The following is an 18,642-nucleotide window of genomic DNA, read 5'->3' as shown; positions in this document are numbered from 1 at the left end:
TTTAAGCCTCAAAGTAATGTTCCTTGTTACCAGAGTGTAGCTCTAACAAAGAAACATGAGCTCCTATTCTTTGTGTCTTTGGGGATAAAGGTGGGGAGAATACTAGGGACTATTGGGAAAAGCTTAACAAGAATAAGAAAACTCAAGAATTTATTTAATACTGTTTATCTGTTGTAATATGCAGCTATATTTCATGAGTTTAACTGTGGCAAAGCTTACTTTATAATCTAACACCCCTTTATGCTTCTGAAAGAATGAAAAAGTGGGTTTTTTTCTGTAGGCCAGCCTTCCCCTGAGCTGAGAAGTTGGATGGAGAACTCAAAATTGTAACTCCCAGAATAAATGATCAGTAATGGTATAGTTAACTTGAGCAATGAGGACTGTTCCCTATATCAGGAAATATTTTTTGACTTAAATCAATTTTTTATCAAAGTGTGTGCATGTGTGCACATGCATGCGGGTACTCTGAGAAGTTGAGAGTGTGTGATCTGACCTGTCTATTGTTATAATGCAAAATTTACTGTAGTATTTCTAAATAAAATTATGGTTTAAAGAAACCCCAAAACAATCTACTCTATTTAAAGTGTTTAGGAGAAATTCAAAACCTCGTTCAATCAAACATTAAATGGTCCCTTAAGGTGCCCTATGTAGTTCACCTGACAAAAATGTCCTTTTACCCTGCTGTTTTAATATCTTATTCTGTCTGATTCTCTTCCCTGCAGTTTTGAGCAGAAGCTTTGGGGAAAAGTATCCATTCCTGAAAGTCCCCAGAGCTGATTGTTGTTTCTACATTCTGGCTATCACTTACTCACTATACGTTTGGGGGGGGGGGGGGGGGGGGGGAATCCACCTAATTTCAAAGCTTTCTTTGTTGGTGGTTTCTAGACCAAGCAAAACTTTGTTTCCTTTTCAGGAAACGTGTACATTTGTGTTATGGTTTCTGTGAGAAGTGTGGGAAAGAAGCTACTTGTGGGAGTAGCAGGAGTACCTGTTGCAAAGGGAAGAGGGACACTAGGTGGTTGAAGAAGCCCAGACTCCTGAGTGCCTCTCCAGCTTCTTCTGTGGTGCTCATCTAGTCTCCTCATTTGTATGCCCTGCTCTCAGGCCAAGGGGTTTTGTCTGAAATGTTTCATTTTAGTGAAGTGGTGAGGTTTTTTTAATAATATTTGTTTTGATGAGGAATGTAAGTGCCTCCTGATGACTTCTGTACCAGATGGGAGAGGGATTACAGGAACTCATGTGGCATTAAACCAGGAAAGCCGAGAAATTATCTCAGTCTGAAAGAGAGGGAATTTTAGACCAGAGAATGTTTGGTAAAGGGAAGAACATGGTTTTTATTAACAGGTTTTTCTGTTCTTTCTTCTGGAGAAAAACCCAGTGAATGTAAGTATGAAATCTTTTTCTGAGGTACTGCTTTCAAATAGCATTTCCTTCTTTTTTTCTGGAACAGAATTGAAATTTTTGAAGATAAAACTTCAGAGAGGAAGTCTTCAGAAAGAAAGACTAGACAATTTGTCTTTATTTTCCTTAGCACCTGCATTTGAAAACCAGCCTCAGATTCACATGTGAGATTATCATCCAGAAGGTATTAGTGATGGCTTCTTTTTCTAGCAGAGATGGAATTCAAGTTTCTTCTCACCTCAGGATGAATGTACTACTACACATCTAATTCAGTTACTGGAATTGCTTCTGTTTTCTGAGGTAAGAATCAGCAATGGTTTTGCTATTTGTCTGAGTCTTGAGGATATTCAAGTCAAGACTCAAGTCAAATTTTTAAACAAGTTTATAGTTTAAAATTAATTTTTTTTCTGGTTCAGCCAGTGCTTTAGGGCAATGTCATCTGAGGAGCAATTCAAACCACAGGATTATTTGACCTGAAATGGCGGAAGAAATTTTGGGTTTTTTTGCATCAGAGATGCAAAAAAGATCCTGAGAAGTTTCTGAGATCTGAAACACATTGCTCTCTCATTTCAGTGGAACCTGGGTTTTAATTCTCCTGGTTTAGGAGGTGGCTGGTGGGAATGGGTCACACTGAAGGTTCCTGCAGAGCTGGAACTGGTGTTTGATCGTTGAAAGGGTGAGGGCAGGGCTGAGCTCAGGAAGGTCACACGCGCTTCCCTCACCGTGCTCTGCAAAGTGCCATGGCTGGAACAGGGCAGAGCATCACCTGGAGCACACACAGAGCCCCTGTCACTGTGTCAGCAGGGACCATCAGAGCCGTGTCAGGGGCTGGGCTGGAGCCTCTGGAGCCAGCACTTAACAGGGCACAGCACTTTCTGCTAAGTGTTCAGGGCAGTAGCACAGCCAGTGCCTAATGTGTATTCCTTCTGGGTCGGAACAGTTGTCCTTCTGGCTCTTCAAGGACATGTGGGTCATAGCTGCTTTACATCCAGGTATATTCTTCCATCCTTTGTCATATAGGAACTGAAGACCTATAAGAGCTTCTTTGTTTTGGTGTCTCTTTTAAAAAGAATGTCTGAAATAGAGAGCCAATACCAAATTTGGGGTTTTTTTTTTAACCTCATTATTTGTCTAAGCATTGATAGGACTGATTCATTCAGCTGCCAGGATGAAATCCTCCAGGCTGGCTTTTTACACAAAAGGATTTTGTTTTAAGCATTTAAAGTGTGAAAATGTTTCTATTTATAGGAATAAGTCACCTTTGACCAGAAATGGGAAAACTTCAGTATAGAAGATAACAAAACAACAACAAAATCTGTGTGACTGTCACTGCCATGACTTTGACAGCAAAAGTTGAGACTTTTAGGGTTTTTCCATGAGCTGTTGGAGAAAATTCTGTGATTGAATGAGGCCAGAGAAAAAACTTGGGAGTTAGTAAAAAGTCAGAATGTCTTTCCTGTGGAAAACACTGGTATAATGAAAAATGTTTTTAAACTGTGTGTTGAAAGTAAAAGAGGCTGTATTTTGAGTAAGTTTACAGTATGGGTGGTGTAGCAAAATGTTAATCTGAGATCCCAGTTCTAGGACGTGTCCATTTCCATTCCAGTTCAAACAGCCTTTCCAGAGGGCACATAGCAGTGCTAGGAGTGGAAATAAGAGCTCAGACCTCTGTGCCCAAGGTGCGTGTCTCCCCAGAGCATTATGAAGTTGAATTCTTCCCTCAGGCCATTGGACAGTTGCATTTCTTCCCCTGCCATTTTGTGTCTCCAGCAGAGAAAAACATTCCTTGGCTGTGCCTTGATGCCAAGGACCCTCTCCTAGCAGGAGCTTCAAAGGCCATGAAAATTATAAGCCATGGCTAAAAGTCCTTTGCTGTACCTGAGAAAATGGATGTCTTCAACTGAGGAGTGAGATTGGATATGGATCTTGACTGGGTTGTTCTTTTCATGGGAAGGACCCTGGAAAAGGGTAAGCCTGGGATGAAAAGTTGTGTCTGAGTCCTGGTAACTCATTGCTGCTGGTGGAAAAAGGCAATAGGAGAGATATCAGCCTCAGTGAGGGAAGGGGATAGGAATTATGCTGAAGCCCCTGTTCATACAGGGACCACCACCTCAGGTACCTTCAGCTTCTCACTCTCAGGATGAAAGCAAGCAAAACTTCTCTAGGCTTGGCAGAGGTGAAGGAGAAAGAAAAGAGAAATGCCCAATTAATCACTGCCATTGGCATATGCTCTGTTAGTGGGGGAGGAGAAGTGAAGAGTCAAGCTTGTACAGGTTTACATTTTTGCTAGGGAGTGACCTGTGCAAAAGATGTGTCCTAGATAAGCATTGTTGGGTCTTCTTTGTCCCCCAAAAACTGCAACTGAGAGATTTGCATTCTAATTCTGTGATTAAGTCTAACCCATACCTTGATGGTAACTGACTGCATTCATATCCTAAAGCTTAGATTATACTGTAGAAGTTCAGTATTTGAAAAACTGATAGCCCTACCTGAGAAGCGCTTCACCAAGGAGCTTGAGTTTTTCCAAGCCTTAAAGTTTCTACAGTTGATTCATTCACACTCAGCTGGCCTGATCCCTGCTAACACTTTGTTTTTCTTTGCAATTAAAATATTTCAGCTGCCATGTGAAATATGTGAGACTTTTTAGACTTGTCAGAAGCTCAGCAGGATGGCATTGAGTGTTTGCACAGCAGCTTATAACAGTCCCAAGAATAATTCCTGGATCAACTTTCTGGCTATTTTTAAAACAGTGAAAAATATGAACTGTTGCATAAATCCATTTTGCTCCTTGGCATATGATTATTTTCCCACTTTTTATTTCACTGTTGGTTACTTGACAGCTCAAAACACATTTCCAAACATGCCTCTCTTCCATCCCAAAATGAACATGTGACTGTGGATTACCCATCAGACTTTGACAGTCTTTTGGTCCTACAGCACATCTGGAAATGGATTTCTATGTTATTTCTTTTCTTTTTAAAGCTAGAATGTGCAGGTTCACTGGCCATGTGTTTAGTTTTCATTGAACTTGTTTCTTCCAGTTTTTGTTGTTTTGTGTATAGTTTTTTAACTAATCATGCTGTACTGACCTTGTGTTTTGCTCTTCAGTAATCAGAGCATCAGTAGCCATAAGTGTATCATCAGTAGCCATTGGTGGACAGAAGGAGGACTGAGATCCCTGATGTGACTGTGAGACAAGGGGGAATGTGAAGCTCACTGCCATCCCACTGAATCTGAAGCCTGGAGGAGCTTTTCAGTGCGATTCTTCTCCTTTTGCCATTATACATAGTAGTCTGTAACTGAATTTAGCCTGCTTTGCTAATCTCAATGTTCAGAGATTTCCGAGGAGCTGGTCAGGCTGTTGACATTCCCATGTGCCTTAGGAAGCAGCATATGTGGACAGTCTGTTGTGTGTGAAACACCTTTGACACTTTGTGTTTCCAGAAATACAGCTGCAGTGAAGGAAAGATGACCTTGGCTTAGATAAAAATTGACTGTTTAAATCAATTAAAAGGTGATTAGTTTAGATTACATATAAGAAAAAAGTTTTTTATGATGAGAGTTGGTAAAGCACTAGAACAGGTTTCCCAGAGAGGTGATGAATCACCTGGAAACATTCAAGGGCCTCTGATCTAGTTGAAGATGTCCCTGCTAATTGCGCCTCTAAAGGTCTCTTCAAACTTTAACTATTCTATGATTCCACATTTCTCAGTGTGCAGCATCTCTTGATTGACCACTGGGTCTGTTTTCGTGCCTGGATGTTTACAGTCTCTCTCTGCTCTCACTCTGTCTGGTGAATATAACACCCAAGTGTTGCAAGGAGAGGGACTGTGGCATGTGAAGGCACCTCATGCTGAGGCAGGTGCCCAGAGGAGCTGGGTCATGAGACAGCCTGCCCTGGGCATGGCAGCTTTGCAAGATCTGTGGTAAAGTCATCATCACCAGTGGTAACTGGAGAAATACTAGCAGACTTCTTCTAACAACTGATTAATCCAGGATTCAGCACTAATTCCAGCTGTTGACAATTATCCTCTCCCTGTGGCTTTGCTGAGGTGTGGTGTTTGTCACAATAGATCTAACCTGTTAAACAAATACTGCTTTTTGCTCCACCAGGGATGCCTTTGGTGACAGATAAAATGATTCCAGTGTACAGAGGACAAGGTCCTTCAATTTGTTAAATTTGCCAACTGCATTGGGAACCTGAGGGCTGAAAGGTGTCATAGAAATGTAAAGTGCTATTACTCATCCAAAATCACTCTGCTCTGTTTTCCTAAAAAAACCTCCAAACAACTACAGATACTTCTTTCCTGCATTTTGTTCAATGTTTGGTTGGTTCCTTTAAATCTGCACACAAAACTGCTACCACTTAGTGCCTGGATCTTGAGTGTGTCTTAGGCATTTTATCTGACCTTTTGTTTGGCAGTTATTTCCCTTACCTGTTTCTCCAGTTACTTGAGCAATCTGTTTTCTGTGACTGGTTTTAAGACACTGATTTTTCATTGCTTTTATTTAAACATGCAATGAGTTTAAGCCTGCAAGTGAAGTTCATAAAGCCCAGTGAGTCCAAACACTTTGTCTGGTTGTACTCACTTGATTGGTTTACTGTATTTTCCCATGTCCTAGCATTAATTACAAACAGCTGAAATACAAAGACCTAATGAAAATCTTGATGTGAAAGCAGGAAAGAGAGATGTGTGGGACAGGAATTCAGTAATCCCCTGGCTGGAGGTTTAGTTGTACCTAAACACTGTCATTCATGGAGCCAACTTAAATTGTCAATCAAGAACCTGTCAGTCTAAACAAATCTGAAGTGTCAAGAAGTTTGCTTTAGTTGGCATTTAACTTTTCCCTTGGCATCCAATTCTTAGCTTTAATCAGAATATCTCACCTAAGATAGGGTTCAGTTTGATCCAGCTATGTGAGGTATTGCATGTAGTTGGCTTGTCCTCAGAGAAGTTTCAGCTCCAGCTTGCAGACATGGGAGTGAACAAAATGAGCAAAGAAAGCATTTCCTTAGAAAGAACATCTGAGCAGTTTTTCAGGTCTCAGGTTTCAGAGAGTGGCATTTCTAGTATTTTACCTACTTCTGTAAGGAAAGGGAAAAAAGGAACCCTCCTGTGCATGTTAGAGGGCATGATAATAGATATATGGGAGTAGATAATATAGATAGTAGGGTTAGATAGATACTAGAGTTACATAATTTGTTGTGTGATCTCTGTTACCTTACAGAAAATTTAAACCACATTGGAGATAAGAAACAATATTAGCCAACAAATTATGAATCATCAGGTTCTAAAACTATCACTAATGTATATAGTAGCTCCCATATTGTGTATAGATTTTCCTCTGAAAGGCAATATTTATGGAAAAAGTTGTAAGGTAACCAAAAAATGTAACTGTAACAATATTGAATGTACATGTCACTTAGTGGATTTGAACTTAGAGCATATAAAGTTATGGAAAGAAGTAAAGTTCACTCCCAAACAGATCTACAGCCAGCAGATGACAGGGATCAGGTCAAGAGGTGCACCTAAAAGGTAAAGCCAGCATACAACTGACTGAAAGACACAGCTAACAACTGGGCATCTTCAGAGCAGGGAAGGAGAACCTCTCAGGTCAAATGATTAAATGGAAGCATGGTAGTTCAGGAGGGAATGAAACCCAAGGATGAAGTAACAATGACCAACAAACAGTACTGGTGTCTAAATAATGCATGACAATGACGCCATAATTTGACTTTTATAATGCAATGCATAACACTATACTGTGTTTTCACCAAATAGATTTGAGGTTTTTTTTCTGTTCTGGCTGACTTCCATTATACTCTAACATATTCATCTTGTCTTTGGGCTATTAAATGCCAAAGTAAATTTTGTTTTGAAGTCTAGGTCTCCAGTCTAGGGATTTCAGCAGTATTCTCCAGCATTTGCAGATTATCCATGTGGTATATGTTCACCATTCTTGTGAATTTTATATCTGTAGTTCAGTTTCTACTATCTTTAAAATCATCAGTCAAAAGGGTTAATCTGTGGGCAGAAATAGTTTTAAGATTCTCCTGAGGAGCTGTGACCATTGTCATGCCCTGAATGGTGGAGGAGGGGCCATATAAGTTTCTTGAACTTTAAATTATAGTTTCTACCTCCTTTCTCTGCTACTTTGGATCTTTTTTTTTTTTTTTCAGGTAAAACTCATTCTCACACATCCTTTCCATTCCCCTTTTAAAAGGGGAACACTGAAACCAAGTATGTGGAAAATATTAATACATTGAAAATAAAAATGATACAGGGACAGAAATATAACTACTTTTCTGATCTCTTTCTGGCCAGAGTGCAAGAGAGGGGTTCTCAAAGAGCATACCTGATGTCAGATCCCTCCTCTTTCCATCATGTTCCAGTGCCTCTGAAATGCTCAACTTTACCACCATGACACCAACAAGTTCATGTGAGGTAAGAAATTCCTGTGACCCATTCACTGCTGCTCAGTAAACTTTCTGTGGCTATTCAAGCACTTCTGTGACAGGAAATGCTTGAATGTTAAGGCATAATTCTGCAAATGAAGTTTTGGTAACTGCAGGCTGAGTTGCTGGGAAGTGGCTCTGTTTCATACCTTATTTCTTGACATCCTTACAAGAAACCCAGCTATGGCTTAGGCATGTTGCTGCTCACTTGTGCAGCGGGGCAGAGCCACCCTAAGCTGGCCAAGGGGGCTCGTGGGGATGGAGCACAGGGAAAGCTTTGCAAAGGGAAAGCTGGAGCCAGGTTTGGCCAGCCAGTAGAGAGTGGGAGAAGGGGGGTGGTGAGGGGTGCCCAGCTGCTGTTTCCAGCCACCTAAAGAGGGATTCCAGGGAAGGCAAAGCCAGGCTCCTTCCACATAACCATAAGACGCCAGGGGCATGAGTTGGCACCAGAGAAATCCCAGGCTGCCTGCCCGGGACTGCAGGGCAGCAGGCAAAGCCTCAGGGACTGACTCTCAAAGGGTGCCCAGCCTTGGTGGTGGCACCACAGGGGCTCCAGTGCTGCCAGGATGGGCTGGGCAGGGACAACCAGCTGGGCTGCCCTGGAAACGAGCTCCTCTGGCTGCCCATCTGTTTTAGAAATATATGTATATATGCACACACATATATACATGTATATGTATATATATGCACACACATATATATGAGTGTATATATATATATATATATATGTATATATGTATTATTTTTTGAATTGTGAGGTATTTGGGTGTGGATAGGGTTTGTTTATTTGTTTGTTTCAAGTCATCTGTTTGCACGCTGCATTGGAGCAGCGGTGGTGTGGCCAGTGAGGGTGACTGACGGGTCGGGTGGCTTGCTGGGGGCGATGCTGCGCTTCGATCGCTGCCGGAGCTGGCAGCCTGGCAGCCCAGGAGGGGCTTGCGAGCGGCTTTTTAAAGCCTGGGATTTCCAGCGCTCCTCAGGATGAGGCGCAGCTCGGCAGCCCTGCACAGAGCAGATGTGCGCAGGGGAGGGAAATGTTTTCGGCTGAACCCAAAAAGTACGTGCCAGGAGGAAGGCTTCAGGCAGTGGGAGCTGGGCAGGGAGGAGGGAACGGGGCATTTCTCTTCCGCTTCGATTTCTAAGGAATAATTTAAATGGATTCTTCTTCTTTAAAAGGAAAAATCTCACTGAAGTTGTTTTAGTGTGAATTTTTATATTTATTTTCTGTGTGTGTGTGTTTATCTATTTTCTTTGTGCTGTTTTGTTTAGATTTTTAGGACTGATTTGTAGTCTTGGCTGATGGGAGAAGTGGTTGTGCAAGGGGTTGGTGTAGCAGGAGGTTGCTTACGATGGTATTTGTTGCATCATCAAGAGCTGACTGATTAAACCTTATTGGCTCTGATCCATAATAGCAGGAACATTTTTATGAAAAAGGAAATATGAATGAAGTCCTAAAGCAGATTTCAGAGCTGTTATCCTTTCGTGGAACATATTAATAGAATGTAAAGTGACCTAAATGAAGTGCTGTAGAAAGGCTTGTCAATAGTTTATACATTAAGCTAGGATTATTTGAAGACATTCATAATGAAAAGAGGATTTTGTTGTGCATTAAAAATTAGTTATGATGATTTGAGGCAGAAGACTGAGATAAGTCAGCAAGCTAAATATAAAGAATTTGTGTATACTGGGATAGGGCTGTCCTCATACAGCCCTATCCCAGTATACCCTGACCTTATACCATTACAATATTTTGTAGAGATTTTAGTACAGAAGATTTACTGCTAAATCTTTGCTAACTTGTGTGGACTTCGTTTTATTAGCCCACCTAGCCCTGGCATTCAAAGAAGTCTATGAAGAATATTTGTTTCTAGTCTGAAGAATGGAAGAGAAAAGGAATGCTGTGGGAGAAACTGCAGCTGGGAGGGAAGCTGTGGATTTTGTTTGATTGCAACAGGTCCTGGAATAAGTGAGACAAAAAGTTGGAGCAAGCTTTTTACAGAGTCATTTGAAATAATAAATAAGTGACAAATGAAAAGGAATTTGAGTATATAACTCATAACTGCAAATTATTTACCAATATTGTGTTCTGGCACTGCTAAAGGTCTTAATTTTCAGTTGGTCTTTTTAATCCCTTCTTTACTGCAGTGACCCATTTTGCTGTTAAATTTTCTCTAAAGTTTCCGAGGAAATCCAAGTTTTATTCCTTGTCATTGTATACTCACCAAATTTTCAATTAATTCACATCCTGTATTGCTTTCTCTTGCCACAAACTTAGCTGTGCAAAATCATGTGTATGTGCAACAAGTAAGTTGATCAAGGGATCTGAAGTTGAAATTTGGTTGACTTTGTTTGGCTGCCTTGAAAGGTTGCAAATTATCCTCCCTTAGGATGTCCTGTGTTTCCAATGCCCTCAGGTGCCAGCCTGGAGAGAGAGGTGGTTGCTGAAGATGATCTGCTTAGTCCAGCAGGTCCTGGCTAAGCAGTTGGGAAGCAGAATTCAATGCACAAACAGGACCCAGGGTGGAGACGTGTGTCTGCATATTGTTGTAGGTGATTAATCGAGGCTAGTCACACTCTTAAACCCCCAGGGCATGACAAAGCAGTGTTGCTGCCTGAGATGATTCAGCCTTTGGTATCAATGTTACAAGAGAATTTCAAAGTTATTCAAACTTAATAGAAACATGGAGTTGCAAGACATTGCAGCTGCAGTACAAGTGAAACTCTCTCAGTCCTGAAAAGCAGGAAATCTTAGTGTATAGGTGCAAAGGAATTTAAGTAGCTACTCATAATGCAGCTGAGAGAAAGCACCAGGCTGACTTGCATAAATTGGTTGCAGGCTGCTAGACACTCTTTATAAATTCTGTGATGAGGACAGCCACCCTAGGAAAGGTTTAAATAAAAATATATTGCTCAGAGTTCATATGCAGCTTTGGTAGGCACTGGGGCTTGAAAGCGTGCTTGGCAGGTAAATAAGTCAGCAGTCAGAAGTGCCTGGTGCAGATGGCAGTCAGTGCCTGAACATGTGATGGGGCACATGCAGAATGCAGGGCACGGTTCAAGGATGCAGCCTGGGGCTGCTGTGCAGCTGGATCACCCTGTGTGCCTGGGCCAGCCTGTTACAGTGAGGGCTGAGCTGGGAGTCAGCAGCTGATCCTGCTGACAACAGCCCAGGCACACGGGGTGATGGTATCAGCAGCTTCAGTTGACAGCATTTGCAAAGTTTAAACATACCCTAAGCAGAATGCCCAAGAAATAGGGAGATGGACTGTTATAATTTTTGCTGATCCCTCTGGACTGACTGCCATCAGCACAGCTGTGCTGCCAGTGAAATGACTGAGTAGGTGAAACCAAGTCCTTGCTGACTGCATGACATAAAGGGCAACATTTAAACAGCTCCAGTTGATCTAAGCCTCCTAAAGCAACAGGAAAGAGCTTACTTTGTGCTTTGCAAAGTTAGCAATGCCTAAAAAAGAACTTGATCTCAAGTGAGAAGGAAATTTGTTTGGGTTTGAATTAAAAAAAGGACAAAGTACTTTCATTGAACTTTGTGCAACCAATAATGCAGTGCTCAATAAATTACTTGCCTTTTGTTGAGAAAGAATAATGTGCATAGTTTCTTATATACCTGGTATCTTTTGCTACAATTTCTGCACTGGAACTCGTGCAAGTACTCAAATGATGAAATTGACTTTACTATGATAGGGAAGGGGTCAACATGACTTAGAAATGTGCAGTGTTGTTGTCCCCATGCAGTCGCTGTCATTAGAGGTCCCACCCTTCATGGTGCTGCAGAGACCATTGCACCCCAGTTGAGTGATAGCAAATGAAGGTGACTTCAGGAGCACCAGGGAGACTCTTAGTGAGTCAGTGCTGGCACTTTGGAAAGCTCCAGTGGCACTGCTGTAGGTAAGTGCCAGTCAGTTACTCCTCGAGCAGCTGGTGAGGGAAGGCAGCATGGCTCAAATGCTGGAGGGTTGCAAGATCTGCAGTGTTTGCCATCCCTCCTCCACAGCACAGGATGTAGCAGTCTGATGATGTTCTGGGTAATGCTTAAAAATTTTAAATAACCCATTTGTAACAGAATTATTTTGTATTTAGAATCAGTAGTAGTCAAATTGCTTTGCACTCTGTCATTAGCTCAGTGTTCGATACCACAAAACTAACAGCAACAAACTTTTGCTGAAGTTCAATGCAATTTTGCAACTAATAGTAACTATTTGTGTTCAGTGGGCTTTTACTCCTGGAGAAAACTTGATTATCTCTCTTACCCCTGCAGCAGTTGTGGCAAATTGTTCCTTTAGCTGTTTTTCCATTGAGAGATGCTCTTTAATGTGATGCTTTTCCAGAGTTGGATGGACAAAGGAAGGTCCAGTGTGAACTCGAATCTAGCGTGGACATGTCTTGAGGCAGACACAGTGCTTTGTTAGACTTCTGTTTGTTTTTTGAGATTCTCTGATGCATACTACTTTGCTGGCTTTTTTACATCCTTTATAACATAAAGTTTTTTATATGTTTTTGAATGTAAATGTTCTTTTCTGTAAATGGCACTTATCATCTTAACTCAGAAAAGGGAGCTGCCTTGTGCTGAGACTTTCTGTTCTGGTACTTCATCCTGATTCCCAGCTGATATTGCAGAAGCAATGTAGGAGATGCTTCAAAATCTACCCCACATCCAGAGATTATCATGAGGGTGAGAGGAAGATGATGTTTCCTAACATAGATGTGCTAAAATTTTTGTTAGTTTTTGTAGAGTCATGAGAAGTGGATTGTAGAATTAAAACAAGGGACTACATTACAATAACTGCATCATCCCTATTTTCAGTGGGTTAGACAGTGCAGAGAGAAAGGATGAAGCTTCCTTCACTGTTGAATCAAAATTGTCTTTATGCTTCTCCAAACCAAAGTTGCTTGCTTCTGAGTAAGATATTGTTTCTTCTCCCAAGACAAGCACTGCCATGAGATAATTTTCTGAGATACAGACATTACTTATACTATACACACCTATTTCCATCAAATGTGTCAATTTATGCTTTGTTAGTTTAGTGCTTTAGAAATCTAAGTCTTTTGTTTGCTGTAATTTATCTCTAATTATGCTCATATTTCTGTTTTGTATTAGTTTGCAAGTGTTGCTTCAATCTTTGAAATGTCCTCAGTGTTGCAGTAGATTTCTAATTGTAAGTGGAGCAGCCAATTTCACTTGTTCATTTGGAGACATTGGTCTCTCTTCCTTTAGCAATGCTAAATCCACAAGAAATGTGTAAGTTCTTCAGCCTCCATAGGACTTGAAGAGCAATGACCTCCTTCCTGGATGAGAGTTTGTTTTACTCTTGTTTTAGAGAGTTAAGGGTGGTTGTGCTGCTGCCAGAAGGTTTCATGTGGGAATAAAGATTTGCCTTTTGATGATGAGATTGGTCTCCTTGAACATATTTCACCCAGTAGCAATTCTCTCTTCCCAGTCATCTTGATTATCTCCATTACCTGTGGTGGCTAGATGCTTTATGCTGAGTGTCTAGTGGGAATTTGTCAGACTAAAATGCCTTAGGCCATTGGACTTAAGATTGTATCAGTGATCCAGTTAGATTCTCTAAAATTAATCATAAAACACCTTAAAGGTGGATTTTTGGGATGCTTAGGCACCTAACAGTGCAGATAAACACCAGGAAATGTTTTCAGCACCTCAGGAAAGCAGTAGGTGTTTTGCCAGCAGTGCAATCAATAGGTGTGAAGTGCCTAAGACCTCTGGAAATCATTCTTTTAATGTGGGATTTAAAGGCACAGTAGCAAAAAGAGTTGCAAATAAAGTGAAGCACTTAACTGCAGCCTCTCCATGCAAGAAATATTGTCTCTGCAGAGATTATCAGTTGAAAGCATCTAAAGTGTCTGGTATAAAACAGCATTTAGGTTCACTTGGCTCTTTATGTCCCCAGTTTCCTGTGAAAGTAACAGAAGGTAGGTAGGAAGATTTTCAATTTACTGAGAGAATACATGTCCTCAAGTAATTGAAGTCATATTTCATTTCACTTATGGCTTTAACCCTTATCTATTAACTGTGAATTTTGAAGGTCTTATTGCTGGCTTTATGGAATATTTTATGTTGGAAGGGTGGTTGGAGCAGGTGGAAGGACTTGACAAGCACAGCTCACTTCAACGTTTTGACATTCTTTATGTTCTTTCCCTGTGCACCTCTGGGCAGTGTCTGGCTCTGCCTTCTGCACACTCCACCTTCCATGCACAGAGGGATATTAAACAGACACAAGCAGATGTGATATGGAATAATCCTCAGCTTAGAGTGATCAGACAGTTCTTTGATCTAAACAGAAACAGAATGCTATAGTGTTTGTACTAAAATCATACATGTGCTTGAAGTTAGCAGATTAACAGTGTTCACTTGCTCAATTCCCCATGTCCTTCCTCTTAAAAGCATCTGTTGCTAGACTGCCAGGTGTGAGACACAGGAGATGTGGGGCTCTGATCTGACTACTTTTAGCAGTTTTCATGTTCCCAGATGTACATGATAGAATGACCAAATGGCATCAAGAAGTTGGGTTGCCCTCCACTCTCATCCATGCTACCCGTGACCAGAATTTCTTTTTGAAGTATAAAAATTACCCTGGTTGGTGAAGAATGTCTCTGGTTTCAGACCTTCAGCTAAGAATATTTCCTGCAGAATAAGTGGTTTTTTTTTTATAAATAGTAAAAAGTAGAGAGGGAAATCTACAGTTCTTTATGCATAGCCAGTAAAAATTGTAAAAAAGCTTCATTGTAATGTAGCTAAAGAAGTGTAATTCTACTATTATTATAGTATTGTATTTCCTCCATCATTCACCACAGTTCTTCATAGGTGACAAAAGAATTCTAGAGCAGAGAATCCAACAGGACCCAAATGACCACATTGGTGAAAATAATTAGCGGTTTGTATTTTAAAAAAGTAGCATTAGAAACACCATACAGGACTAGTAAAAGTTGTTAACATCTTGCCTTAGCTGATTTATTGGGATGTGCTTTCATTTTGTAATCAGCCTTTGAAAAGTCAATATCAGCTGATGGGATTTTTTTTCCATGATCCTTAAAAATAAGCACAATATTTCCTGGGATCTTTTTAAACTGCAGGGCACTTTTCTCAGACCAGTTTCCATGCACAAATCTTCTAGTAGCAGTTGAGGGGGTCTCCCCAAGAGGCTGAACAGTGGAATGAAAAGCCTGCTAACATCTAGACAAGGTGCATAAGGCCAGAGGTAGCTGGTGAAGGATGTGCTTTCAGCTGTCAATAGTAAAGAAGAAATTTTATTTTTTAAATTAAAATATAAAAATCCATCTGTCCAAAAGCCAGAGTTCATGTTGAAACCTCAGAGCAGAGCTCAGAAACCACTGGCAGAGATGAGAATTTCAGTGTGTTCCCAACAGCTGTGGACAGGCAGATATTTCACCATGTACTTCTCTTAAATCCAGTAACATGAGCCTCACATGGGAGTTGAGCTCGTGCTTCTGGGGCTGATGGAGTGGGAGAGGGATTGTGCCAGGCTCACAATGGGTGCTGTGGCATTGCCTTGTCAGCTGTGGCAGCTGATCAAATGTCTTTTGACACGTGGTGGGCAGGCTGCAGCAGCAGCAGCATCCTGGTACGAGGCATCTGTGGCTGATGAAATGGGAACAGCAATCATCTGTTGATGCTGAGATAGGATGGGATGAACCAGAGCAGGATGAGATACAAGAGCTCAAAAGAGGCAGAGGAGGGAGATGAGCTCAGGTGAAGAGCCCAAGTTATACCCAAGGGTTACAGAGCCAAGTGAGGTCAAAACACTCTCACCCCCAGGTGGCAAGCATAGAACAATGAGATTTCTTTTTTAGGTGAATTTTATGTGATTATTAAAGAACTGCAGTTAGCAGCAGGATGCTCAGAAGGAGAAAAATAATGTATGAAAATATGCTACATAATAAGATTAAAACAAATATTTGCTGTACGTTCTGCCTGATGATGACTGCTAAATTTCTTATATTGAAGGACTTAACCAGCATATCATGTTCTGACCACCCATGTTTTTAACTAACATGCTCCAAGGCTATAAAATACATATATGTCCTGAGATTTCTGCCTGCTGCTTTGTTGTTACACTGTGCTAGCAGTCATCTGTTCCCTGGTGGCCAAACAAATATGCACTGAACTGTGATAGTCCAGCTAATTTTGATGCAGTGTCAGCATTGATTAGATTTGTTCAGTGTGCTGCCTGCCCGAGCGTGTACGGCTTGGGTTGGGATTTGAGGTGCATTTGGACAGAGCATCAGATAGTTTTGATGTCATTTATGGCCAAGGGCACAATGTGGTGAGTGTCTCAGGGGTCACATTAAGGAACTGTCTGTGCTGGCATGCAAGCCTGTGAGAGATGACAGGGGAAAGATGGACTGAGCCCCCAACTCAATTGAGTGTGAGCAGCTTCTGGTAGTGGGTTTCTATTTGCTTGTTTTTCAAAATTTTGTAAGCCATGATAGAATTTGTTTCTTTTATGATTAAGACTAGAACTGGATGCATTTAAATAGAACATAAAGTTTCTGTAGAAGAAAATGTTGTGAAGGCCTCGTTAATGCTATCTGTGGGGATTATACAAGTGCACTAATACTGGGACAGAAATGTTCTCAGGAAACATGCCTTTGGTACCTTGGCTTAAAATTTTCACGTCTTGAAATTAAAGTCCATTGCCTCAAGGTTTGATTCTAGTGGCATAGATTCAGGAGAGGAAACCAAGTGCTAATTATTTGCCAGGTCTTTCCCACAAAGTAAGGCTGGCTGTGCAGGCATGCTCCATAAAAAAACTAGCAGAACATTGGGTAATCCCTCTTGTTTGCCAATCCCTGCCCGAGCCATGCAGAGAGCACACGAGCTGGAACACAAGTTTGTTTTTCATCTGGGCTGATATTTGGGGTTGGATTTTTTTTTTTCTTTTGTGCTCTGATAAACAAATGTAGCTTTTATCACCAATTTCAGCAATGTAGCCAAAGATGTACCTAGAAAGCAATGTCTCTGTGATTTCCAGAAAGGGCTTTACATTTTAAAGTTTAGTCACTCTCTAGAGAGATGAAAATATGCCCTTTGAGAGCTTTGCAACTAGCAGACATATGTTAAAACTTAAATTATTTTTAGTCTCATTGTTTGCTACTGATTGCTATGCTATCATTTTAATATATCATTAATTTAGAAAACATCTGAATTATTAATATCTGTTGCTTTTACTGACTCATTAGGCTGGATACATAAAAATCTGAGTGTGCCTGCTTTAAGTATCTATCTGATTTATTCTTGTATTGAGAACTTGATGAGGTTTTGATGGTTTTCTCTTTGGAGTTTTTTGCGGGAGGTCAATGTTTATTGCTACCGTCCCCAGCCATGCCTCATTAGATTACTTACAAGAAGTTTAAGTACAGATATTAGGGGCCTGAAAGAAAGCATCTCATCAAAGCAGAGGCTATGCTAAACATGAGATTTCAAGGATACAAATGAGTCCTGAAATCCAGTGCTTTGTTTCAGCTGGCCAGAAGCCCAGAAGCAAATTGCTGGGATGGACTCAACTAGATACATACTTTATTGTAGGAAAAAATTTCTCAAGGTTTTCCCAGAAATTTACAATGACAGTCTATGTGAACACTTGCCTGGTCTGGGGCAGATGCCTGACTTTGCTCCTTGCCCTGTTATACACAGGCAGTTCCTGTTCTTCTTTGTGACTTTTGGATGGACTGCATGGAAGTCACACACATTGAAGTCCATTTGCTAAACCAGTTTTCATTTTGATTAAATGCATGCTGTAAATGTGTGTTTGAGTGCTCCTGGCTTTGGCATGTGAACTGACTGGAACAAGTGTGGAAGAGGACTGTCACCCGGAGGCTGATAAGGAAAGCAACTTCTCCACATGTGGGTGATCACGATTTGACTTGACTTTCTAAGGGCCAAATTAATCTGACCTTACTGTATGGTCTTGGAACACAGTACTGTCATCTAGAACAAGCAAAGTTGTTGTTTTGATTTTGTTTGGGGCTTTTTTAAAAGCCCAAAGTTATTAACAATATTTTCCAAAAATCTTCATTTTAAATATGCCATCTTTTGTAAAATGTCTGAAGATCACTAGTTCTGCTATAGTCTCTGCACAGTTTTGACCTTCTGTTTGTTGTTCAAGAGTTCCTAGTACAAGATATTTCATTAAGCACCAAATTTTGTTGTAATTTCAAACCAGATGGTGCTTCATACTGAAATTACCTGGATTATATGGGCTATCAGTGAAATTATAAGGAACTTGGCAAGTACTATCTGCTAGCTAGCATGCTTGGATTTCTCCCATCTCAGCTAACATAGCTAATGTTGTTTATTATTTTTCTTTAAAATTTTCAGGTGTAATGGTATAGACAAGATTTTGAACAGCAATTCAAACTTCTATGCTGTGAATCCCTATAGCAGTTCAATGCAGGGAGGCTGCTATGTTAATTTATTTCCTTGTTAGTGCACATTAATCCCCCATGTAAGCAAGGCCTTCCTTAAGCTCATTTCAGTGTAAATCATTTCCACAAGATGAGCTTGCACCCATGAGCAAAACCAGAGGGTGAATAAAGCTTTGGATAATCCTACATCCACCTAATGCCAATCATACAACCATTTCAGTCCATTTTCTACCCCTACCCTTTGAGGGAGACCTGCCCTTGCCCTCCTTTTTTAACAACAATTTTTTTTCTTCTGCATATAATTAATTTTGTCTTATTTATTCATCTTCACATCTGAAAAGCAGAAACAGATGGCTGTAATT

At 40.7% G+C, this 18,642-nt stretch overlaps 1 protein-coding gene across 1 annotated transcript in view; it reads left to right on the top strand.

Annotated features, from left to right (window-relative positions):
- Window positions 1-3,291: 3,291 nt before the first annotated feature.
- LOC131083818 (melanopsin-like) overlaps window positions 3,292-18,642 on the top strand; it is a 38,862-nt gene continuing 23,511 nt past the window's right edge. The window contains 2 exon segments of the mRNA XM_058024789.1: window positions 3,292-3,369; window positions 7,728-7,847. Coding sequence (XP_057880772.1) covers window positions 3,292-3,369; window positions 7,728-7,847 — 198 coding nt within the window.

The sequence above is a fragment of the Melospiza georgiana genome, chromosome 5, assembly GCF_028018845.1.
Source record: "Melospiza georgiana isolate bMelGeo1 chromosome 5, bMelGeo1.pri, whole genome shotgun sequence".
In the NCBI taxonomy this organism is placed as follows: Eukaryota; Metazoa; Chordata; class Aves; order Passeriformes; family Passerellidae; genus Melospiza; species Melospiza georgiana.
Note: the sequence above shows the minus strand (reverse complement) of the source record. Positions and strands in the feature narration are given on the sequence as shown.